The sequence below is a fragment of the Chanos chanos genome, chromosome 4 (assembly GCF_902362185.1).
Source record: "Chanos chanos chromosome 4, fChaCha1.1, whole genome shotgun sequence".
NCBI classification, from domain to species: Eukaryota; Metazoa; Chordata; class Actinopteri; order Gonorynchiformes; family Chanidae; genus Chanos; species Chanos chanos.
The window spans coordinates 43927040-43953535 of NC_044498.1; the positions used below are offsets into that span (position 1 = coordinate 43927040).

The 26496-nt window shown below is 42.6% G+C and overlaps 1 protein-coding gene across 12 annotated transcripts in view; it reads right to left on the minus strand.

Annotated features, from left to right (window-relative positions):
* Positions 1 to 1203: 1203 nt before the first annotated feature.
* slc8a3 (solute carrier family 8 member 3) overlaps positions 1204 to 26496 on the minus strand; it is a 52736-nt gene continuing 27443 nt past the window's right edge. The window contains exons 2-8 of one of the 12 annotated variants that reach the window (XM_030771784.1): positions 18133 to 18217; positions 10176 to 10232; positions 6776 to 6778; positions 4407 to 4514; positions 3919 to 4018; positions 2060 to 2332; positions 1204 to 1580 (exon numbers count right to left, since the gene is read on the minus strand). In XM_030771784.1, the coding sequence (XP_030627644.1) occupies positions 1204 to 1580; positions 2060 to 2332; positions 3919 to 4018; positions 4407 to 4514; positions 6776 to 6778; positions 10176 to 10232; positions 18133 to 18217 (1003 nt within the window). Of the gene's footprint in view, positions 1581 to 2059; positions 2333 to 3918; positions 4019 to 4406; positions 4532 to 4951; positions 4973 to 6101; positions 6132 to 6585; positions 6604 to 6775; positions 6779 to 8055; positions 8062 to 8217; positions 8224 to 10175; positions 10239 to 10412; positions 10440 to 10508; positions 10555 to 10608; positions 10622 to 11036; positions 11051 to 11511; positions 11540 to 15829; positions 15847 to 18110; positions 18218 to 26496 lie in introns of all 12 variants that reach the window. The other 11 variants (XM_030771782.1, XM_030771786.1, XM_030771789.1 and 8 more) reach the window with 11 other exon arrangements.

Sequence of the window (26496 nt, forward strand, 5' to 3'; positions counted from 1 at the left end):
TTCCTCCTCTGTCTATCTGAAGTATGAGCTCAGAGATGCGACTTAACAAAACCACAGTGATGCTCTGTTACAACAGACGTGTGTGTATGAATGTGTGTGTGTGTGAGTGTGTGTGTGTGAACGCGCGTGTATGTATATGTATGTGTATGTGGGTGTGTGTGTGTGTGTGTGTGTGTGTGTGTATATGTATGCGCATGTGTGTGTGTATGTGTGTGTGTGTGTGTGTATCTGTGTGTGTGTGTGAGTGTGTGTGCGTGTGAGTGTGTGTGCGCGTGTACGCACATGTATGTGTGATATGATCACATCAAAGCAAATACTCAAAATATACAGAAAATATGGAAATCTTGAAGATAGATAGTTAGATATCACAGAAGAAATGTTCAGGGCAGTTTGACAAATGTTCATGTTATCCTTGCTCTCTCTCTTCCTCCTCTGCCTCCTCCTCTTCTCTCCATCTTTTCTTTTTTTCTCTTCTGAAATGGTTTGATCTGTTGCTCTTCATTGCAAGTCCGTAATCTGCAATCTGAAACCCCCTTGAATTTCCTTACCAAACGATGCAAATTTTAAAAATAAACAATTATGAGTCCATCCAGTTGTCACTCAACAATTGTCACTCAATGCTTCTTATATATTCATATATATTTTTTTCATCTGATGAAATAGTATTCTTATCCTTTTAAGTAGATCAGAAAATAGTTTTTTTGATTCCTCTTTTTGTTGTTTTTTATTAAGTCTTTTTTTTTTCCCAAAATACTTCATTAGAAAAATGTCTTTCTCATCAGGTGTTGAGAAAAAATATAGACTTCTGAAAGCTCAGACTCAGGTTAAGACTGCATTTCTCTCTCTCTCTCTCTCTCTCTCTCTCTCTCTCTCTCCCCCTCTCTTTCTCTCTGTACAGACTGTTGTCATGTCATTCTTTTGTTTTTACTACACCCAATTTCGCGTCGCACCGAGAGAGAGATGGAAACCCCTTGCGTCGGCTTTACGGCTTGCTCTAATAAATACGAGGAACAGAGAGGGCATGATTTTCGCTCCCCCTTTTTTTTTCCCATTTCACTCCCTACCTCCTCTCATCACCTCCGTCCTCTATCGCACAACCACTCCAAAACCCTTTTCTCTACCTCTCACCTCATTTTCTTTTTTTTTTTACTTTAAACCTCTCATTTATCAGTCCCTCTTCCTCTTCTTTCCCCCCCTTCCTCTCTAAAAGCCTTGTATGTGACAGTAGGCCTCCAGACTGGAGAAGAGGATATAGAGAAACCAGAGACTGAAGAAGAATGCGGTGGTGAGGAGTCTATGCCCACGGGGTCCTCCCAGTTCTCCGCCGATGTGGGCCCGACGTCGGTAAAGTAGCACGCTCACTGCCAGGAAGGCAAATATGGTGAAAAGCGTGACGGAGAACGCCAGCGATCCGGCGGGCACGTAGAAGGCCTTGCCTTTCATGTGCCAGTAAACGGCGGCCACCGACCATGCCATGCCGATGCCCAGGAAGACGTTGACGGCATTGCTGCCCGTCACGTTACCGATGGAGGCGTCGGCGTAAGTATCCTGCACCGCCGCAACTTTACTGGCAAAGGTGTCTGAGAGAGAGAGAGAGAGAGAGAGAGAGAGAAAGAGAGAGAGAGAGAGAGAGAGAGAGAAAGAGAGAGAGAGAGAGAGAGAGAGAGACAGAGAGAGAGAAAGAGAGAGATAGCAAGACATTTTATTTCCATACCGTCTACTCTCATGTGGCTTTCTGAAATATTTATGACAGGTAAAAAAAAAGACAAAATAATGTGGATTTACTCATTTCGTCACTCAGATAAATATAGGTTTAGCTGTGTTGTATGCAATCAACATACACAAACACACAGACACACACACAGACACAGACACAGACATAGACACACACACACACACTGACACAGACACACACACACACACACACACAGACACAGACACAGACACACACACTGACACAGACACACACACACACACAGACACAGACACAGACACAGACACTGACACAGACACACACACACACACAGACACAGACACACACACAGACACACACACTGACCGGGGACGGATGTCCCGAGCGCCACAAACACCACGGCGGTGACCGAGTCTTTGAGGCCTATGGTGCAGCCGAAATGCGAGGCTAAGTCGCCTATAATGGCTGTCAGTAAGCCAATGATCACAATGGAAACAAAGAAACAGGCCCAGCCGTTCCAATACTCCGTGGGTGGTACACAGGCGAACAGAACCTTCCAGAAAACGGTGAGGAAGTGCATGACATAATCAAAGCATGAGGGGAGTCGTTCTTCCCCTGTATCGTCCTCATCCTCATCTCCTAGGGAGAATTGTGGGAAGAGTGGGGACAGAGAGAGAGAGAGAGAGAGAGAGAGAGACAGATTGACAGATATGTTGAGAGGGGATGGAGAAAGGAACAGAAAAGAGGAAGTAAGAGAGAGGGATAATGAGAGAGAGAGAGAGAGAGACAGAGACAGAGAGAGAGAGAGAGAGAGGGAGAATGAGAGAGAGAGAGAGAGAGAGAGAGAGAGAATGAGAGAGAGAGAGAGATAGAGAGGAGGGAAAGTAAAAGAAGAAACAGTAGAGTTTACACACACAGAACATGACAGAAAAAGAGAGATAGATTGTAGTGGGGGGGGGGGGGGCAGGAAAAAGAAAGAAATAAGATCATTCTCACATACACGCTTTATTGCATTTTTACTTTCTCTATGGTAGGACTTATTAACCATCCTTATACAGAGAAGCAGTTGCCTCTGTCATGGCATTTTTTTAAAAAATACACAGACTGCTCTCCTCAGCTCACAACTAATTCACGGCAGGCGTAACAAAAATAAAAGATATGTAATATAATCACATTAGCACACACATTTCATTAATTTCATTTCAGAATTCATCACAACCAACGCTGTAGAGATTTCACATTTCGAGGCACTGTTTTAAAAGGATCTGAGCACGTTATGTACATTGGTGAGTTCGAACCACATAGAACCTTAAAAGCTGTTTAAATAATCCATAACTTGACACACTCTCCGATCAGTTAACAGGGTCAGATTTGTTGTGTGTGACTGTTTTTAATACCACTAAATCCCTCTGATGCTGCTGCACTCCACAAATTTCCTCCTAGGGGTCAGTAGGGGCCTGTCGAGGGCCCCTTTAGGGTGCCTAATCGTCATGGTGATTCGAAACGACTGGCTGAGTGAAGCACATTCATTTTTTAGAAGAGCCTCATGAAAAAATCAGCACAGCCCCTGGATTTCATATATTTCACCATCAGAGTGATGAATGCAGGGCTTGAAGGGGTTTAGTGTAAGTGTCTGTGGGTGTGTGTGTGTGTGTGTGTATGTGTGTGTGTGTGTGTGTGTGTGTGGGTGTGTGTGTGTGGGTGTGTTTGTGTGCATGTGTGTGTGTGTGTGTGTATGTGTGTGTGTGTGTGGGGGGGGGGGTAGTGCACAGTGTAAGACTGTGGATAATGTGTGTTTTTAATGTGATAGAGTAAAAAGAAATGTAAATGCTATCAAAAGATCTGAGGAAAACTATGATGTGTGTGTGTGTGTAGGATAATAACATGTTGAGAGAGAGCTGTAAGAGAGATTGTGTGTGTGTCGTGTGTGTAACTGTGGTGACAATGGGGCAGCAGAGTGGGAGGAAGTAAGCAGTCAAAAGTGTGTATGTGTGAGCTGAGTCAGAGATAAGACTGAACTGGGTCACAACACCCCACTGCCCACTCCTCTCCCCCTCCCTTTTTTAATTCTGCAGCTCTCTGATGTCAGACCAATATACACATGAACCAACTATATGAAAAAAAAAAAAACTCCAGCTCTTTCTCTGTTGAGAGACTGTTGTGTTCCTGAAAGCTTTGCGCTCACCACTGCCCTCTAGAGTGCAGACACTGCTAGTGGTAATTACCTGCACTGACAGTGATGGCCTCCATGAACTGATCCCTCCAGGAGTTGGTGCCCACTACCAAAGCCAAGTTAGTCTTCTTTATGAGCTTATCCACTGTGTTCTGTGTTCACACACACACACACACACACACACAAAGAGAGGAAGCTACATCAGTGAAATGCAGGAGTGTCTGTGTAGGACAAAGAGAGAGAGAGAGAGAGAGAGAGAGAGAGAGAGAGAGAGAGAGAGTATGTGAGACAGAAAGAGCGAGACAGAGAGAGAGATACGAGAAAACTAATAAATGCAGTTCCTATAAGAATCCACACGATGGCAGTGAAACAAAGTACCCAGTAACTAAGACAATACGAATTGCTGTTCTCCTGAGGTTTCACTACATTAGCTTGTGCTGAGGAGCAATTAAATTACAACAGTGCTGCACACGCAGTACTGTTTCTGCTAACGTTGTGTAGGCAATCAGTCCCCGTGTGACCTCGCGTGAGTCATTTCACCTTGAACTCGTAGGACTCCTCAATGATAACCTCCAGTCGGGCGTGCTCTCCTAAGACAGGTTTTCCCATCTCTGCGATCCTTCTGGCCTCCTCTTCCTCTGATGTCAACTTCCTCTCTGGTACATCTGTATAGGGTATAGTGAGAGAGAGAGAGAGAGAGAGAGGAATAAGGATAAGATGTAAAATATAAAATGTTATAGCTCACTTCACTTGTCATTTACTGGAGCAAGCAGGGCAGCGGTAGCCTGCTGTAATCATGGGGGAAGGATTTTTACGGCATGGACGCCTAACAAGTGTCCCCACAACACACCACTGAGTCCTTAGTTCAGCATGTCAGAACTGCTCAAGGAACTATTCATACATTCAAGCATCTGCATTATACGGTCACTGTTGAAAAGATGTGAGAAGTGCTTGAAAATTGCTGTCAGTCACGCCTCTTCAAGTAGTCACAAGCGTACACACACACACACGCACGCATGCACACACACACACATACATGCGCGCACACACCTCTACATGCAGTTTGAGTGTAAAGAGCAGACTACAGTGGTTAGTGAGAGTTAATCCTATTAAGCGTTCCCTAATGTGACAGACTGCCTTTAGGGAGAACCTCCACTGTGCACAGTAGCTGGTCAGACCACACGCTGCACTGATACCCATGTTGAGAGTGATGAAGCCCGGAGTGGAGTAGCATTTGCCTGCTGAGCTGTCCAAGGCTCATTCCCATTCAGTTTCACAAAGACAGAGAGTGACCAAATATGATCCAAAGATTGGATCAGAACCAGACCATCAAGTTCTGGTCTAGCGGTTATCTCTATTCCCCAGACACACTCTCTCTCTCTCTAAATTTACCTCTCTCCCTGCTATTAATGCTCTCTAAGTGTCTTTTAGACTCATCCCTTCCACTCATTTGAGGTTCAGACAGTGTCATCTATTATATGAGCTTTTAGCTCTTGTCTTCTTTTCCAACACATTTGGCATTAAATATTAATAAAGCCATTAAAGCCTGTTACCACTGATTCTTACACATGCATGCACACGCATACACACACACACACACACACACACACACACACCAATGTATACACATGGATGCATGTATGCACACACACACATGCACACGTGCACGCACATACACACACACACATGCACACATACACATGCACACACAAACATGCACACACACACACCCCAACGTACACACATGGATGCGTGTACGCACACACATGCACATGCGCACGCACATACACACACACACAAACTCACACCAACGTACACGCATGGATGCATGTACACACACACGCACATGCACACACAAACACACAGACTCACACACATACACACACCATACACACATGGATGCATGTACACACACACACACACACACACACACACACACACACACTCTCCCTCGCTAAAAAATTGATTACAGACTCATTGAACTGCCATTTCGGCAACTTTCTCCCCCCTGAAACGTGACATTCTCTTTCAGCTAAGCCAAAAAAAAAAAGGGAGAAATTCATCAGAAAGGTAATTAAAATTCTCATTTCTGAACAGCAGGCTCTTATCCTGACTCCTATCAAGCACTTTTCTCCTTCACTGTGACATTAGGACATAATTTATATCTATATGATTAATTAATCTGCAGATTAGGCTATGAATCAATCATTAAGCACAAAAAGGCCAAAGGCAAACCTACAGAGCTATGGGGACCACTGTCTGAGCCTTCAAAGGTAAAACTCCTACTCTTTTAGTGAGCATATTTCATATATCTACAAATATTGACAACTTTCTCAAAACATTCCATTTAGATCAGTTCATGTTACATTTGTGAACTGGGTAGATGTAGGGTTTAACAGCCATGCTGTAGGATGGGAATATACATGCAAATAATATTAACGTGTGCAAATGTAAGTAAATGGGGCTCATTTGTATGTATATATGTATGAGACATGCAAACAACACACGTATAATATTCATCTCTATTCAGACTGTACGTACAACACATACACACACTGTCACACACACACACACAAAAGCTGGGAGAATGTGAATGTGGATTCAAACACTCCCTAACACTACACACACACACACACACACTGCACACACACACACACCAAACCAAGTGCAAAGTAGCAGGCACAAGAACATGTGCTATAAGCCAGTGAGATTTACTTACCGTCAGCTAATAACAAAGCTGCAAGAGACAGGGAAAGAGAAAGAGAGAGAGGTAGAGGGAGATAGAGATGGAGAGAGCAGAATGAAGGGAGATATGGAAAAGAAGAGAAATGTCATTCAGATGGTGGTGAGAGAGGGGATGTGGTGTGATGATGTAACAGAAAGGGAACGGTGCATGATTCAGTAGTGACTGGCTGGAAGGTTTCATATGAAAGGTGCACCGCGTGACCGTCTAAGACATATGTACCGAACAAAACGCATACGCATTGATACATCCCTAATTATTCGGTACGTCGATGACAAATGGAGACACGCGTTTTCGCTACGGCGTAACTGGGGAAACTGGAGCAAAATTCCAGGAGCATACTGTGTAAAGGATTAGAAGACCATCTCCGAGAAAATGAATTTAGCTGATTCTCTTTAAGGTCAGAGATAATGACATTTCTTTTCGACGGCAGAGGTCACGTGACTGTAGAGAAAGCTAGATGTCAGGGACGTTACTTACGGATATTTTAGACAGGAGTTAAAATGCTAAAGGAACCAAACCCTTAGCACCCCAGGGAAACGGAACTGTTTCCTTCTGGCTTTACACCATCGCCACACAATTCGTCTCCATCATAGGTCTTGGCTTAGTTCACGTTAGTGTGTTCTTCATGGTGTCTTGTGAATGGGAGACAATAAAATTTCTCACTTTAAGTGGTATCACACTCCAAATGAAATCACGGCGTGAGAAAATGGATGATGATTATTGTAACCGAGTAACTCAATTTATTTAAATTACAAATTTGAATTTTAGATTTTAGTTATTAAGGCACGCTGTTAAGCCACCGCAAAGTGCGGTAGAAACCGTACTGTTTCTTAAGTCTCAAAATGAAAACAAATAACAGCTGACTGCCACTTTATTATGTACTACAAGTTTAGGTTTAAGTTCATAGCCATTACACACTCCTGGACACAAAACCCAGTTTTCTGATGTCAAATTTCAGAGTGGTCCAACCACCCTGGTTTGCTATAAATGACACGTTTAAGTGACACGTGTAGATGCGATGGATTCTCCATCAGATAGCCAATAGGGAGTCAGACGCTACAATGAACTTCACTCCTAGAACAGTTAACTGCAACAGTGTAGCAGTTCTACCTGGAGCCACCTGCATACCGCCAATCTTGAGACAGGAATTTAAAGCCATAGGTCATAGGGAGGTTTAATCTTGTCACTGACTTCACTTGGCTTGTCTTTGTTACACAGATATAACATCCGAGAGGATCTCGATGTGTTTACAGCAACGTGCAAATGTGACACAACTTCTCCAAAACATCTATCTATCTATCTATCTATCTATCTATCTATCTATCTATCTATCTATCTATCTATCTATCTATCCATCCATCCATCCATCCATCAGTGATGCATAGGATATTACCAAGTACTCTTTACTTATTTACAATAATACCAGCACTAACTGAGAGAGACACAGGACTGCTAAGGTGAGCTGTTAACGAAATGACAGAGTAAAAACAGTAAAAGATTATAATACAACCATGCGAACGAGAACACAGAAATAGACTTCAGTAAAATACATTTCATTCTCTACTGTTACATAGAGTCTTTTGTGACGACATGTATCCGTGTGACTGTCACCTAATAGTCCACAGTGTTACAATGAGTTAAGCAATTAAACGAAAGAGAGAGGGGTGGGAGAGAAAGAGAGAGAGAGAGAGAGAGAGAGAGAGAGAGAGAGAGGTGAGAAGTGTTGACGGTAATCAGCACCTCTCCACTCCTCTAGAAACAGCCTAATCAGGCCCATCTTCACTCAGAAGCATAGTCTTCTTGCTCTCTTTCTCTCTCTCTCTCTCTCTCTCTCTCTCTCTCTTTCAGTCTAATTACATCTCTTTAGAGAGGAGGACACATATCACACGCATCTCTCTCTCTCTCTCTCTCTCTCTCTCTCTCCTCTCCCTCTCTCTCTCTCTCTGTGCAATCATAACAGGGCAATGCTTTCAGCAGTGACTCCCTGCTGTTGGATATGGAAGAAATGTACTCTTTGGTCTGCTGATATTTGTTATGATAACTGCAGTACAGAGATGAGGTGAAAATGTGAATGTATGGGTAGAAAAGATTACATGAGAGCTCCTTATGTAAAACGACTTGGAACAAGATGATGTATTTCTCACTTATAATGGGATCTATGTCTAATTTTACATCACACATACCAGCCTTCACCTGTGCACACTTTCCCTCTCTGTCTCTCCCTCTCACATACACACACTTACATATAAACATGCTCTTTCTCTGTCTCACTCTCTAATTCTTACTGATTTTAGCTCTGTAATCTCTCCTGATGATCCAGTGTGGTAGAAACCAGGTAGTGCACCATAGTAAGAGGTTGCTTTTTCAATCCAGCTTCCAAAAAAACACCCACACCCACACGCGCGCGCACACACACGCGCACGCGCACACGCACACGCACGCACGCACACACACGCACACACACACACGCACACGCACACAAATAAAAACACTCACACAAGCTCGTTAAGGAGCCTTTTATACATCCCAACTGCCACAATTACAAAACACCTCCTCATTAAGGACTAATATATATCCAACCCAGTTCACACAAGCGCATGCACACGCGCACACAAAACACACACACACAGACACAGGCACACATATATTTGTGGACACACATGCACATATACACACTTTGTCACGAGGCTGTTTATTCATTCCGACCTCCAGCCTCTCAGCATCTCCTACAGCATCAGCAACAGAAAATTACAGGACTGATTACAAAGCTGCTAAAGTCACACACGCACACATGGGCACATGTGCACACGCACACACACATTCACATTCACACGCGCACACACACACACACACACACACACACACACACGCACGCAGGCTAACAAATTACACACACATACAGCGCCGGTGTGTTATGCTTGCCACATACTAACCCAATTACAATTACAGAGACAAACACGTTCCCCAAAAACACTCACACTCACGTGCAATGCACAAATGCATGCGGACTACATTGTGACGTTCATTAGCACCGTGCGAGGAGCTGCCCTTTGGCAATAGCACATCACAACACACCACACAGTCTTAAATTACACACTCTCAGTGTATGCCTCACACTTCAGACAAGAGGCACATCACTGGGATTTACAAAGCAGAAATAAAACACGTCACACTGAGTGTGGCTCTCAGCGCGGGTCTGACGGGAGATGCATTTGTATTTGTCTCGGTAGCGATGCAAATATCTGACTAAGTGAAAGCATATCCCTGGATTTTAACCCTGTGTGTTTGAGACCTCCCTCAGTCAAATGGTATCTTTTGCGAAGAGACTGGTCCGCTTCTTCGTGATGCTTGAGGGAAAGGGTTTGAGAAATGCGCACGAGTGTTGTTTCACGACAAAAAGCGAATGTATTTATTCGCTGTGGTGTTTCATGATAACGAGATGGGAGATTTGACTGCCATGTTGAGGGAGAATAATAAGATGATATATTAGAAATATCTTCCATTAAGCAACACAGAGCTACAGAGCCCCATCAGCTCCTGAAATTTCGGCCCTCGTATCTCACCTCCTCTCTCTCTCTCTCTCTCTCTCTCTCTCTCTCTCTCTCACTCTGTGTCTCTCTCTGTCTCTCTCTCTCTCTCTTTCTCTCTCTCTCTCTCTGTCTCTCTCTCTCTCTCTCTCTCTCTCTCTCACTCTCTCTCTGTCTCTTTTCTCATCGTCATTTTAGGCTTTACACATCTCTCTCCACACTGTGTGGGTTTTCAGTTTTTCTCAATCCCTCCACATCTTATCAGAGATAAACCCTCTTCATTTTCTTCCCCTCTCTTTTCTGAAATTCTTCTATTTCCGTCTGTCTTTCTTCTCTGCTCTCCTCTCCCCCTGCACCTTTCTTTCTCACTCTCTCGTAAGTTCTTCTCCTTTCTTCCTTCTCTCTCTCTCTCTCTCTCTCTCTCTGAACACAAAATTTTTTGTTCTCTCTTCCACCCCCCCCGCCCCACTCCCTACTCGAAGCTCAAAATTCAACAGTTCAATTTAAATCTATCGCACCTTGGCTTCGGCAGACAGATGTCGTCATGGTTACGGTTACTAGACAACAATCTAATCTCCCCATTTTGTGTGTAATGGGATTGTGTAGCTCTCTTTTTTTCTGTAAGCCCTCGTGTCATTGGCTAAGTGACAGTTATGCCCATTCCGATGAGACAGCCCCCCCCCACTATTCCAAGAATAGCGCTCGCAGAATAAATCAGACCCGTATTTTGGAGGAAGAGGATGCAGAAACATACACACACACACACACACACACACGCACACACACACACAAAAAGACACATTCTTTACATTGGTGTTTTACAGAAGGAGCTGTCAGCTGGCGTTTGAGGACTCTCTCATCTCCTCATCAGTGGTGGAGCGTGATTGGATGATTCACTTCTCCTGATTGCTCTCCTCCCCTCTGGCCTATAGCCCCCACTCATTGGCTTCATCCCTCAGTACACACACACACATACACATACACACTCATGCGCACACGGTGTTACAACTCTCATCCAGATGCAAGCTTTCACATGTGTGGGTGAATGACACAGGAATAATACTGATGGAAAAAGACGGATTTGAAATATTTCATGTGACAGAATTCATCCACTATTTATAGAGAAAGGGTGGAATGAGAAATTGTATTCTTATACACCGCAACTGCCCCTGCATGGATCTACAGTGGGACAGCAGCTTAATCTGATTCTATTCAAAATACCAAAATCCCACAGTACAAGATTTCAGACTCACACAAATAAAGTCCTGTCGCATTTAAATGTGTACTAAGTGTAATTAGCATGTTATTTTAGACTGTGGGAAATCCCGAAACACAAAAGATGTTTGTAATATCGCAATGCTGTCTGACTGACTAGTGCTGGATCTGCCGGCCAAACCGGCCTAAAGAGGCACTGGTCTCACCCTTGACCCTCAGATTTTTATATCTGTAGTGAAGCTGTCTGGGGTGTCTGTTGTCTTTTTGTAATTATCTTGTCTTTAAGATCATTTCCAACCCTGTGTGTGTGTGTGTGTTTGCATGAGTGTGTGTGTGTGGGGGTATCATTACTGCAGCAGTCTAATTCAAGTTATCCGCCATGGTTTTTAAGCATGAACCGTGTCATTTGTATTCTATGGAAAGACTGTGAACTTTGAAAGTAAAGCCAAGAAAGGACTTGCAGTGCCTGTGGACGACACAAGCAGGATTTAATTTTTTATTTGATTTCTGTCTAATGGGAGAAAAAGAATAAAGAACTTTTATTCATTCCCCTCTCCTGAATGTGACGCAAGCGCGTACGTAAAAGTAAAACTTCAAATAAAGCGAGTCTTTAAAAGATTTATCAGCAGCATTAAAACAAAAAGTTAGTTAGACGCAAACACCAAAAAAAAACGTGCCAGTGTGCATTGATTATATTCGTAGTTCTTTAAAAAAAAAAAACGCCTCTGTCTGGGACGCTTCGTCTTAGAACTCTGCAGACGATGCTTGGAGCGTCAACAACGTTTCGTTGATTTTTTTTTTTTTTTTTTTTAAACACTCAGGTATAACCGATCACTTTTCAAAGGTGGGATTGTTCAAAAGATGCAGGGATCATCTGAAGAGTTTCGTTTCCAGGGTTACAGCACGATCCAGACTCATCTCATTGATCTGGTTTCTTTTCAAACTAACACCAAAGTGCCGTCCCGGCGTAAACTCAGCATTACCCTCCAGTGGCTACTGAACCAAAAGCTTTGGTACATCAGTAACTATGTGGTATCACTGACCATAAGGGTTTTATAATGGCAATGGCATCTACAAAACTGGGCAGTTTTTTTTTTTATGATTTTAAGCCAAACATATGTACAAAATTCAAAATGTATTTTAGGGCTTGCAACAGACAGAGATGGAGGGCAGTTCAGGCCACAACATTGAGGCAGTACTGCAGAATACAAGAGTCTGTGTGTTCTTGGGGAGACCTAGTCCTTCCCCATATCCATTTGGGTATAGTTATATATATTGAGTAGTAGTAAGGTGAATGTAAACAATTATAGATTGGGTACAGGCAGAGGTGACTGCACCAACAGAGAGAGACAGCTGGCTTTCATCTCTCACCCTGCATGCTCAACACTGAAATACTGGGACAAGGACAGAGATACCACACACACACACACACACACACAGACTCACACACACACACACACACACAAACACACACAGACTCACACACACACAGACTCTCTCTCACACACACACACACACACACACACGCACACATATACACGCACTCACTCATACATCTCTCTCTCTCACACACACACACACACACACACACACACACACACACACACACACACACGCACGCGCATGCACACACACACACACACACACACACACACACACACACACACATACATACACTCACATTTACTCAGTCACTATCTTTGCAATACTGCTGTGGACGAGATAGTCCTTGCTGAGTGGAAGTGTTGCATAAAAGATGAAAAAATTCCATTAAGCCTGAGAATGCCCTTTTAAACTACATCACCATGTGTAAAAGCACACCCTCACTGTACATATCTATACACAGAAATGGCCAACTTACTAAAATGGGACATTATGATGGCCCACAAGATAATCAAGATAATTTTTTTATTAATAGTTGCCAAGCAATTAATGTATAACAACTGTTCATGTGCAATTTTGATATTTTATTGGAGGAAGCCCTTCTTGTAATAAACTCACTTATTGTTGGTATACTTGAACCAAAAGCTAAAAAAAGGTCTATCACAATCCAGTAAATAGACTCCATCAGTAATAAAATGAACCAATAGCTGATTAAAACACGTCTCACTGTATTGTAAGCATAGGATTTAGTGCTACCCTTAACACTCAGTGAGTAAGCCATCCACTTTACACAAACTGATCTCAGAATAGACTCTGGGGTGTATACGTCCCACACAAGTTGATTTACAAAACTATTACACTGAAACCATGAGGGAAGAAAGAACTGCACTTTCAGTGCGCACTGATAAATGTAGCACACGCAGATCAGTGCAAAACACAGCATTAAAATTGGTTTAGAAAGATTCGTACGGTGAAAGGGGAGTGACAGTATTTACAAAAAAAAGAAACAGCAAAGACTTCTACATTAAGTGAGGAATGTCAGTTTTGAGCTTTGGTCTCTAAAACCATGCAACACTGTCAAATACACTGAAGCTGATGTGAAGATGGAGGTCTTTTTATCCTCCGGATAAAAGAATCTGGCAATGATTCAGAGATTTTGACACATCAGTGGCTAATGTCAGTGTTCTTCACAAAACCCTTTATCACTCATCTTTCAACGCTGAGGTCCACCAAGAACAAAGCGTTTCAGCCAAGAAGTATGTGTGTGTGTGTGTGTGGTCCAAGAAAGCTGAGTAGAAACTGTGTTCAATCAGAATAATAAATAGTTGATATTTTCTCCTCACAGGCCTCAAACAAAACAAGTCTGTGTAAACGTAAAAGAGGTAGCTGAACACAGAACGCACAAACTGCATTCTCTTGCAAAGAAAGAATTCAAGAATCAGCACCAGCATAACGCATACAATAAACATTTTTTTGCCCAGTAGAACAGTACTATTTTAAAAGTTCTTTTGTTGTAAATTAGGCCATATTACATATGAATGGAATAATACATGTGTTATTACATGTTAACAAACATAATAATAAACAAACGTCGCACGTTTTATGCTATGTTACACTGCTATGCCACCACACAAGTATCAGGGGGTTGCCCAAAATTTTCAGCTCGTTGGGCCAAAAATGTAATCGGGTGGTACATTCTGGCCAGAATTAATAAAACAGACTGCAAGTAGGATAACAGTGTTTATGATGATGCCTAGAGCAAGGCCCATCAGAGAGTAATTTCTTGGCCAAGAATGTCTTACGATGTGTCCATTGGAGTGAAAAAAACAAAACAAAACCAAACAAGCTTTGGCATGGGGAGCAGACAGGCTTGACAATGTCTATGATGTCATGTGCTACATTTTGTGTTTGTTTGTTTTTTTTAACCCATAGAATCTGATATATCCTGACCATTTCTGCTCTTTTTGCCTTCACACACATTGTGAGAGTGCTTCAAAAATAGCGCTAACATGTTTTGTGAGTGTTAGTGAGCGTTGTGCTTGTCCACATAATAACGGCTTGACTGTAGACAAGGTAAACTGCTCTGGTTCTCTGTTTTATTCTGCCAATTATCTGTTTAAGCGGTGCTTTAGAGAGAAACACTGAGCCCATCTGGTTGCATGTTGTTATCTACTGTTAGCTAGTTATATTTCTTTATTATGAAGTACGTAGCTACCTAAATCCAGCACCTGAAGCTGCATCTGTTCACATAAAGCTGGTGACTGCCAGTGGATCAGGTGAGAAAACCACAGCTCTACATAATGTTCTTTCAATTTCACCAGTAATAGTATTGATGTAATTGGCAAACAGTGTGACAGGCCAAATAAAACGCAATCATGAGGCAACTGTGGCCAGCAGGCCATGCTCTGGGTAACCCTGCTCTACAGGTTTACTGCTGTACTGGGGTTTGGGATGTTCCTTAGAGAATGCTGTGCAGCAGTAAAGTGTGAAGTTTTTCTTCATAAGTACACGCGCAGACACACACACACGCACACACACACACACGCACACACACACACACACACACACACGCACGCACGCACACACACACACACACACACACACTTCAGCCTGTTGTAATACTTTCATATCTCACAGAATAAGTCTGAAAATGTCATCTTAAGCAATATTTCTACTTGAGATGGTATCCCTACAATAACATTGAAAACACACACAAACACACGCGCACACACACACACACACACTCGCACACACATCGATTCCCAGTCCCCAGCACCTGTGTGGTTGCTGATGCCTGCCAGAGGTGCAGAAGGTATTGACCATATCCGTGTGATTTAAGGAAGGGCACTAGTGAGACAGGCAGTAAACAACTCCAAAGGAAGAGACAGGGAGAGAGGGGGAGAGAGAGAGAGAGAGGGAGAGAGAGAATGTGTGTGTGTGTGTGTGTGTGTGTGGTCTTCTTGGCTAACAACACATCATAGTCCAGGTTCAGACCCTTCACCTTGCGAATCTTTGACAAATTCTCTCTTATCTTTCAACACACAGGTACGGTAAGCTGTAACGACTGCAGCTTTAGCGTACCTCATGATCACATCACCTTTTTGCTGATCTGATTAAGAGCTAGGTAGAATCGATTTCAACAGCACTTGGCTGCTTTAATGAGACTGCTCTAACTAGACTGTGCTGTTCTTGAGAGTTTGGCCTGCTCTAACAAATGTCGAAAACGTAACAAGACTCTGGTGCTCCACAGAGGCCATGCAATTCCGAGGAGTCTTTGCTATTCTAAAGAAAATGTGTTGTTCTAACAAGACTCTCCTCCTATAGCAAGACCGGGGCTCTAACAACAGGGCTGGTATCATGACTTTACTACTGTAATGCCACTGTGCTTAAATTCGCTCATAAGAAAGCACAGCCTTGATAAGCCTTTGTTAATTAAGATTGATCAGCTTTAATAAGACTGCAGTAATGACAAGATGTTATTGATTGAACATTACTGCAGTTACACATGAACTGGCATGTGTGTGCTCTGTTCTTAGTTTTCTTGCAGTATGGCATAAGAAGCCTCAACAAAACCAAACTTATTTCTTACAATTCTAGTCTTTTCTTTCTCCTTCCTCCTGTAAACACAAGGAGGTACGTATCCAAGTAACTCTCACTTCATGTGCAAAGAAACTGAGTGAGCGCTACTGAGAGAGCGACGCACAAAGCGAGGCTAGCATCAGGTAGAAATGAGAAAGGAGAGCTTTGTCCGCGCTATCTTGAGTTTAATGAGCGCTAGCCTTTGAAGACGGCGTGAAGTGTTACATTCAGTCAGCTTTGCTCTGTGCCCTTCGCCTCCGGTGTGGTTAGATAACAGCCATATTAGGTAATAGTGTGCACTTCTTAAGAAAATGCCTGTCAGGTCCCTTTCAGTTAGCATTACCGACACAGGGCTAACCAGAGCCAACAGCACACAAACTCAGGAGGGAAAAGAAAAGAAAAAAAGCCAAATTCTAAATGTGGCTTTATTTGGAGATTTTTTTTTTCTGATGTAGTTGATATTTTCATTTTGCTGCAGAAATACACACACACACACACACACACACACACACAGAAAACATCAAAGAATACAACGTGTATGACAACATATTTAGTTCTAAACTGAGGGTCTGAGGTCTCCAGGCGACTAAGAAAAAGGCTGCCAGGAAAACTTTACCAGATACACACACACACACACACACACACACACAAACCAGAAATTTCAGCAGACATTCAGACTGTTTGCTTTTCATTCTAAAGAGAAACTTTCCCATTACCAGAGACACTGAAAACATCACTGATATTTCACAAGAAACAAAGGAACTATTTTTCCAAAAAAGGAATGAGAACATCACACACACACACACACACACACACACACACACACACACACACACCACTTGCCTCCAGAGAGTATCTACTTGCTGTTTAATGGAACACATATGATTCAGTCTCTTTGTTTTGTTACTACAGTCTGGACGTGTTTTATCACTTTACAATTTCCTCCTAAACCCTGTTTACATACTGCATCATAGTTTTATCCATAATATATGAGCATAATGCAGAAAGATGCAGGCATACTATTTGAACAGAGTCGAGTAAATCATGCTTCCTCCCTTACAGCAATCTAAGAATCATGTCACAACAACTGTGAGTGCACAAGAGTCAGGAAGACTGGAAATTTTTACGAGATCTTCATGTGTTTATAAAGAAAAAAACCCCAAAACCTTAGGAAACCTGTAACCGCTCCAGTATTAAATTCTGATGGCTGTACACTCTCCCTGTCAGAGAACTGTTGCCATGGGTTACTTCACATTTTAAGACAGAGGGAAATGAGATATATGGGTACAGGGTAAAAGAGAGAGAAAGAGATGGAAAGAGAGAGGAGACAGGGGAGAGCAAAGTGTGTGTGTCTGTGTGCGTGCCTGTGAACGTGTACGCGTGTCTGTCTGTGAGTGTATGGTGTGTGTGTGTGTGTGTGTGTGTGTGTGTGTGTGTCTGTCTGTGAGTGTATGGTGTGTGTATGTGTGTGCGCGTGTGTGTGTTTGTGAGTCTTGTCTGTGTGTGTGTGTGTGTGTGTGTGTGTGTGTTTGTGAGTCTTGTCTGTCTGTGAGTGTATGGTGTGTGTGTGTGTGTGTGTGTGTGTGTGTGTGTCTGTCTGTGAGTGTATGGTGTGTGTATGTGTGTGTGCGTGTGTCTGTGAGTCTTGTCTGTGTGTGTGTGTGTGTGTGTGTGTGTGTGTGTGTGTTTGTGAGTCTTGTCTGTCTGTGAGTGTATGGTGTGTGTGTGTGTGTGTGTGTGTGTGTGTGTGTGTGTGTGTGCGTGCGTGTGTGAGATATGGCTAAAATCTCATACCTTTCTGTAAACTCATGTCCACCATTCGAGGCTCAGCAAGTTCCAGAAAGAAGTTTTTATTCTTCTCATACTCCTCATCATCAATAATCTTCACCTGAATGGTTTTACTGTGGAAGGACAGACAGAGAAAGAGAGAGAGCGACAGGTAGAAAAGAGACAGAAAGAGGATGAGACAAAGAGAAGAAAAAGACAATGTTAGAGATGAGAGAAAACGGGGTGAGGTCTGTAAGATGTGTTAGTAACCGCTATAACAAAGAGGTATGGGAGGTCAAAGTTCACAATGACTTTCTGAGGTTAGGTCAAAGACAGATCTTTCCACAGCACTGTTTCCACGACAACATGGTTACACCCTGGGTTATCATGACAACCACATCCATCACACTCTCTGATCTCGCAGCAGTACTGAATGGTCATTACCCTTTAGAATACACACACACACACACACACACACACAAAGTGAACTCAGTCATGGCAAAGTCTGTAAAAAGAGTAAGTGGTAGAAGTAGTCCCGGCAGAAACACTACAACACAGAGCAATATAATTAACCAACGAAATGCATCACTAATTCCAATAATACAACATCATTTACCAAAAAATACTTCAATCATTAAATATCAAATATCAATGGCTGCCTGTATCTCACGCAAGTATAATGTAATCCTCATTATCTTCCAGGGGTGCTTCAAATGATTAAATCTCAATCCAAAGCAATACAAAGCACTGTACAGCCTTAATCTCTATACCATTAAAATACCAGAGCAAGCATAGAGCATTCAAGAATTGCATGTTACACACACAAACACACACACACACACATACACACAGAGCTCAGTGTGGTGTATCGCAGTGCTCAGTGGGTCTCCAGAGAGCATGGCAGTACTGATGACTTTGATTGATCTTTTTAAAGAGTTATTGATCCATGAGGGCGGGTGCAGCGGTCCTCTGATATACACGTGCTTCTCAAACATTCTTCTGCTCCAACTCAAATGCCTGTTTTTATATGACTGTGCGCTTATAATAACAGGGTCACTGAACAAAGGGCTATAATCACTGTCAGACAGTGTCGTAACAGCTTGGCAAAACAAATCAATCTGAAATATGCTCTCTTTTTTTTTTCTTTTTCTTTTTCTTTTCTAAGCTAAGACCAGAGTTTTGTGAGCTACAAATACCTCTGGAGTCGACATAAACCCTTGCATTTGATGTTTATTTTCATACGTACATGTAGGTAACAGAAATGGCATACACAAACAGTTCATTTTAAACAATACGTTGGCCTGAAAGTGAAATGAGCTTCAACCGAAACGAGAACAATTCACACAGCAGATTTTAGACTTCCACGATCATTTATTTTCTCAGATTAGCCGTACAGCCTCTATCAGTCACAGCACCAGCGTTCAATCTGAATATTAATCCAAACATTTCCCGTGGAATAACGACCTGCCTTCCTCCTCAGTTCTAACGCAACAGTTAATCCCACGCCCCCTCCTCTCCTCTGCTCACTGCCACAATCCTTTCATCACATCACATATAGCATAACAATCCATTCATCTCTCTCTCTCCTTCCCTCTCTGCCACACTGTCTTCCTCCCTCTCTCTGTCTCTCTCTGTCTCTGTCTCTCTCTCTCTGCCACACTGTCTTCCTCCCTCTCCCTGTCTCTCTCTCTCTCTCTCTCTCTGCCATACTGTCTTCCTCCCTCTCTCTCTCTCTCTCTCCGTCTCTGTCTCTCTCTCTCTCTCTGCCACACTGTCTTCCTCCCTCTCTCTCTCTCTCTCTCTCCGTCTCTGTCTCTCTCTCTCTCTGCCACACTGTCTTCCTCCCTCTCTCTGTCTCTGTCTCTCCTTCTCTCTCTGCCACACTGTCTTCCTCCCTCTCTCTGTCTCTCTCCTTCTCTCTCTGTCTCTCTCTCTCCTTCTCTCTCTGCCACACTGTCTTCCTCCCTCTCTCTGTCTCTCTCTCCCTCTCTCTCTTTGTATCCCTCTCTCCTATATCTCCCCTATCTTCCTCCCTGCCTCACTGTCCTCATTTTCTCTCTCTCTCTCTCTCTCTCTCTCTCTCTCTCTCACACACACTCGTTTGATCGCTATCTCTCTCCCTCTCTCACATTCAACAAAGTCTGAGGTCACTGTGGGTCTCTATGTTCATTTCCTGTACTTTACAACCGGGGGATATTCCACAAAGCAGGATTTTTTCAGTTACTTAGATAACCAAAAGTTAAAGGCTTCCAATGTAAAGAACATTCCAGCTAGACAGTATTGTCTTTTTGGCTTGTGCTATCTGGCTAACTGATTAACCATGCCTTTTGGAATACCCTCCTTTGAGTGCATGCATTTTTCACAAAAGAATCAACAACAAACACAACAACAAATATATCAATAATCCAAAAAGCCTGAACACACATTCATGTGTCATTCATCCATGAATTCAGCTTAGGTCTCGCAGGGAATACATGAAGATGAATGGTACCTTTTTACCCATCACCTCAAACCAGTGAAAAAATGAACAGGGAAGCAGTGGATTTAGAAAGTCTGTGTGTGTATGTGTGTGTATGTGTGTGAGTGCATGTGTGTTTGAGTCTGTGTGTGTGTGTGTGACTGCATGTGTGTCTGTGACTGTGTGTGTGTGTGTGTGTGTGTGTGTGTGTGTGAGTGAATGTGTGTTTGAGTCTGTGTCTGTGTCTGTGTGAGTGTGAGCACGTGCGTGTGCGCATGTGTGTGTGTGTGTGTGTGAGTGTGAGCACGTGCGTGTGCGCATGTGTGTGTGTGTGAGTGTAAGCACGTGCGTGTGCGCATGTGTGTGTGTGTGTGAGTGTGTCTGAGACAGAGAGAAACTGAGTGAGACTGGAGAGAGACGGAGACACGTCGTAGACAGTGAATGTGTGAGGGTCGAGGTGTGAGTGAGAGGGTTGGGTGAGGCAGTACTGGTGTCTGTTACTGTGGGGAAGTAGCAAGGTGTCAGCCAACAGATGATGATGTGCACATTTACACCATCTGTACAGCCTCCCATCCAACAAGCCAAGAGAGGAGGAGAGGAGAACAGGAGCGGGAGAAGGGAGGGGGAGGAGGAGGAATGGACTGACAGTTCGGCAGATGCGGGGGTTCTCTCTCTGTTTAGCAGCCAAAAACCACCCAGCAGGCTGAGCGATTTTCAGCTGCCCGCCTTCTGTCTGTGTGGACCACTCAATCGCTCCAAACTACACACACACCCATACACACACACATACATTTACACTCGCACCCATCCGCACGCACACAAACACACACACTCACAACACACACACACACACATACACAAACAGGGAGGGAGAGAGAGAGAGAGAGAAACATACATTCTCAAATTTGAAACCCTGTGGCTACATTTAAACATTTTCACATTCTTCACTGTGGGAATGTCGATGAGAGTAAAGAACATACATAATCAGCTCACACACATAGACACACACATGCACGCATGCACGCGCACACACACACATACAAATCTATCTCAGCACATTTTATCCTGCTACACCGAGCTCCGTTCCTCAAAAGAAACACATATGCAAACATAAATACACTCTGCTGTTTCTACCCAAATTAAAAAAAAAAAAACAATGCGGAAGCACATTAAAAAAACACCAAAAAAAGCTGTTTCAAGCATTGTCTCTGTATCAGACACCCACTCCACCTTCTCCGACCCATTTACTGCTTAAAACCGTCGCTATCACACTCAGCTCTACAACCCTGACGTATGCAGGAGAGAGAGGAGGAGAGAGGGAGGAAAAGAGGAGAAAGACAGAGGCCCCGTGGCCTCACTGGAAATCAGAATTGTAATTATTTGGACCGTGTCACTGGGGCTGGTGCCAACCCTATGCACCCCACTGTCTTCATTTTAATCATCGTCATCCTTATTAACAACGATACATCATCATCATCATCATCATCAGTAGAATTAGTATCACCGTTGTGCGGACAGGCTTTTCTCTGAAGTGAAAGAAGAACCCTGAGTATATGTTTGAAAAGAGTCTCATGCCAGAAGGAATACACCATTTACACCATCAAACCTCTCTGAAAAATCACTTCTCTTTGATTATATCCATGACTACATTTCTTCAACTCTCTCTCTTTTTCCACCTCTTTTTATCTGTCTTTCCTTTCCCTCACTCTCCTTATCCCTGTCTTACTCTCCTTCTGTCTTTCATGAGAAAACATGTGTGTACACAATCACTCCCAATCACACCCACCAGAGAGAGAGAGAGAGAGAGAGAGAGAGAGAGAGCGAGAAGGAGAGGGAGAGGTAGAGGGAGAGAGAGACGGAAGAGAGAGAATTTTAATGTGTCTTTTGCTCTGGGTCCTCAGAGTTCTTGCCTTGTCAATAAATCCTTCCACTGTTTGATATGGAGGGATGTGTGTATGTGTGTGTGTGTGCGTGTGCGTGTGCGTGCTTGCGTGCATGTAAATAATGCTTAGATGAACCTATCTTTGGCTACATATAATCACACACATAATCACACATACCCATACACACATAGATGCACACACACAAACACACACACACTAACCATGGTAACAGAATACAGAATCTGAAGGTCATACAAAGAAGCAGGGACTGTCTTATAGTTACAGGAGAACCAAGTTAAGAATAAGTCTCTCTCTCCACTACCCTCTGTCTCTACACCAGTCTACATGTTACATTACAGAGCACGCCAAACCACTCAAATACATTCTCTGTGACTGACACACCAAAACAGAGATACTTTTATTAAGTATTATAATGAATTATGCACTGTACAGTGGGGTAAAGAGAACTTAAGGATACAGAAGCCAGACCATGAAGACACTGGCAGTCTCTGAAGACAGATTCATTTTAATATTTTGCTGCCCCTTACCAGAGTTTTCAAGATAACCTTGTATGCGTGTAATGTTTGAACAGCTTGAACAAACAAGGACATCAACTGGAAATATCTTCCACTGTGTACACTAAGAGACAAGACCTCATATTACACACACACACACACACACACACACACACACATACACACACCGTAAGCAGACTCAAATCTGGTGGATGCCCTTCCTTATCCAAATTTTTAGTACTGCTCTTCCCTTGTTGCCATAGTAACAATTCCCCCCACCCCAGCCCTCGTATCATCCAGGGACATGAGTGACAGGTGGGCGGGGTGAGTGCCTGAAGAGCACCTGACTCTGTCACAGTGTGTCGCACAATCATCCAGAGAGCGTCAAACAAAAACACAGAGCAGTAAGAGGGTGAGCCAGGTACTGGAGAGGCGCCTTTTACAACTCCGAGACTTCAGCACATCTTCCATAAGAGCTCCCTACGTCTACCTCACGTGTGTGTTTTAACATAGTGAAAAGGTGCTCTTCACTCACACGCACACACACACACACACACACACACACACGCAGACACACACACACACATGCAGACACACACACATTCTTGTTTTCCACTCAACCTTAGCTCCACCCATCTTCTCATCACATGACAGGAACGGAACAGAGGGGGAAAAAGCAAATGGAGGAAAAAAAAAAAAAGGTGTTTTCCATGCCAAAGGAGCATTTTCTGAAAACAAAAGATGCAAACAGGTTCTTTTCTTCCATCTGACAGAAGACAAATGACACATCTACAAACAAAAGACAGTAAAAAAAAAAGGGAAAAAAAAGATGGCCTTGTGCCATTTGAGTCACATCCAAGGTTGCAAGCAGTCGCAAACTACACCCCTCAAAAAAAATCCATACTTTTCAGGGTCACCTTGAAATCCAGGTACCTACAGAAATGTGGAATTGTTCTTTTTATGTTCTTTTTTTTTTTATACGCGATAAGACAGCACATCAAATTCTCATACAATATTAACGTTATAGCATAATACAAAATGCAAGAGATGGTCTCTGAAAATAAGGTATTATGTTTTACTGAACAGATAAAAATGTGCTACCAATTCAAATCCTCCTACGGAGGAAAAGAGCCTTAATTCTCTTTACTTTGACTGTCAAACCCTCCTGGTACTTTCTGTGGCTCACACAGTTCAGAGTCTAATTATCCCCACTTTCTGCTAAATACCAGCACCAGCTGTCCCCTAACACCACACGATAGTTAATATGCACAACATTTGGGATTTGCATGTTTACACACAATCCCAGTCCTGCCCTGTTCCAGCCCTGAGGGGCTTCCAACGTTTTTTTTTTTTTTTGTTTTGTTTTAACCAAGTGTTATTGCCAACCAGTCATGGCCTGGACCAGTTGACTGGTTGAATGCATATAGTCAGGGGTGCAAATGCTGGATTAAAAATTGAAAAAAAACAAAACACCAAGGACATAGAGAACAGTAACAATAGACTAGGAAACAGTGAAGTAAACCATTTTTACTTCAGTTTTGGTGAACACACAATATCCTGATTGGTCTGCATTATTTAAAAAAAAAAAAAAGATCAGAACATGGACCCTTAGAAGATCCTAAGACCCTTACAGTTTGTAAAGTCTCATAAATAAAGGATATGTAAAGCTGACTGGAGATGTACAGTTGCAGTAGAGTAAAAAAGAGGCTTTAGCAGACACAGATGGTTGAGATACCAGGGCAAGAGATGGAGAGAAAGGCAAGAGAGAACGGCTTCCTGGAGTAGCCATATAATAAGTTGGGACCTAAGGCCAGTAAATTACTTGCTTTGCAGTCAGTTAAACAACAGGCTGAAAAAAACACTATCTATGAGATAAAAGATGAACCAAACTATGTAGAACATATCTTTCAAAATGATTATAAAGAATTGTACACACAAATAACTGATGTAGATCCAGAATTAATGAGAATCCACCCCCCCCCCCCATAACTTGAGATTTACCCTCTATTGGATAGAATCAAAATTAGAATATCAAAGCAGAAATAATGTTAGAAGAAGTCAGGGAAACCATTGGCAAATTAAAAACAGTAAAGCCCCAAGTGGTATCAGGTTTCCAGCAGAGTGGTACAAAACATGTAGAGAAGAGCTGAGTCCAATACTTTTGACAACGTTCAACTGGAACCTTGGAGAGAACAGGCTCTCCCCATCAGGGAATGAAGTGGTTATCAACTGTACCATTTCAATTACAATTTCTAAATGTAGATCATAAGTTATTTTCTAAATTATTTCCTCAATTATTTCTACAAGATTTGAGACTTTAATACCAGATTTAACTGATGAAGATCAGAGTAGATGCGTTGAACCCTGACAAACACAGGATAACATTAGAAGAACAGTACATATCACTGATAGGAAAACAAAGGGAAAACAAACCTGCAGCTATGATAAGTCTTGATGCAGAAAAAGCTTTTGATAAAGTTAATTGGGAATTTCTGTATCAAGTGTTAGAGAGACTTGGCTTTAAAGGGGAATCAATTAAATGTATCAAAGCAATTTACCAGCAGCCCACTGCAAGAGTAAAAGTCAACGGATCTTTATCAGGCAAATTTATTTTAGAGAAGGGGGGACATGACAGCACTGCTGTGTAAAGCCCAGTCTGATTTGCCATGTATATCCAACCACTTGCTCATGCAACTCAACAAGAAAGGGATATACGGGGAGAAACCACAGGGGCCAAAGAACCTAAAATGATTCTTTCAGCAGATAACGTCATGATCTACCTGACCGAACCCAAGACATCTTTTCCAAAACTGATGAAAGTCTCGGAAAAATGTGCTTACTTTGCGGAACACAAATTTAAATGTTCCAAAAACACAAATTCTGTTATTTTATTTAACACTTTCTCAGGAACTTACGTAACAGCATGACCTAAAGTCATCTATCTACATCCACAGGATCTACATCAATATGATACTAAGGGGGTGGGGGGGGGGGGGGGGGGGGGGGGTGTATATAAAACAGGAAGTCTTTTTAAGTTACATGGGGCCAAATACAATCATATTAACCAAAATATAAGAAATGATATTGAGCAATGGTCCATTTAAACAGTACATTTCAGCAGTGAGATAAGTGCTATGAAAATAAATATTTTGGCATGGCTGCCAAGGCTATTGTATCTATTTCCATACTTGCCAGTAGAGGTACCACAAAATCAGTTTAACATCTGGGATGGGCTTATCTCTAGATTCATTCAGGATGGAGACCTACAATTCAGTACACTATGCTTCAGTTAGCAATTGATAAAGGTGGGCTGGCACTTCTAAATATGAGGGATTATCTTTATGCCGCCCCGCTTCGACCTTTGACATGTTGATGTAAGTATAACCTCAAAATGGAAAAAAAAAAAAAAAAAATTAAAACCTATATTCAGGGAAGCCAGATTCAAACACTCTTAAGTGCACAAGAATTCCCCACTTGCTTTAAAGATAAGACTGACCCAATAACAGCGTTTACGGTAGGAACTTGGTTCACCCTTATCCGACAACATAAAACAGGAA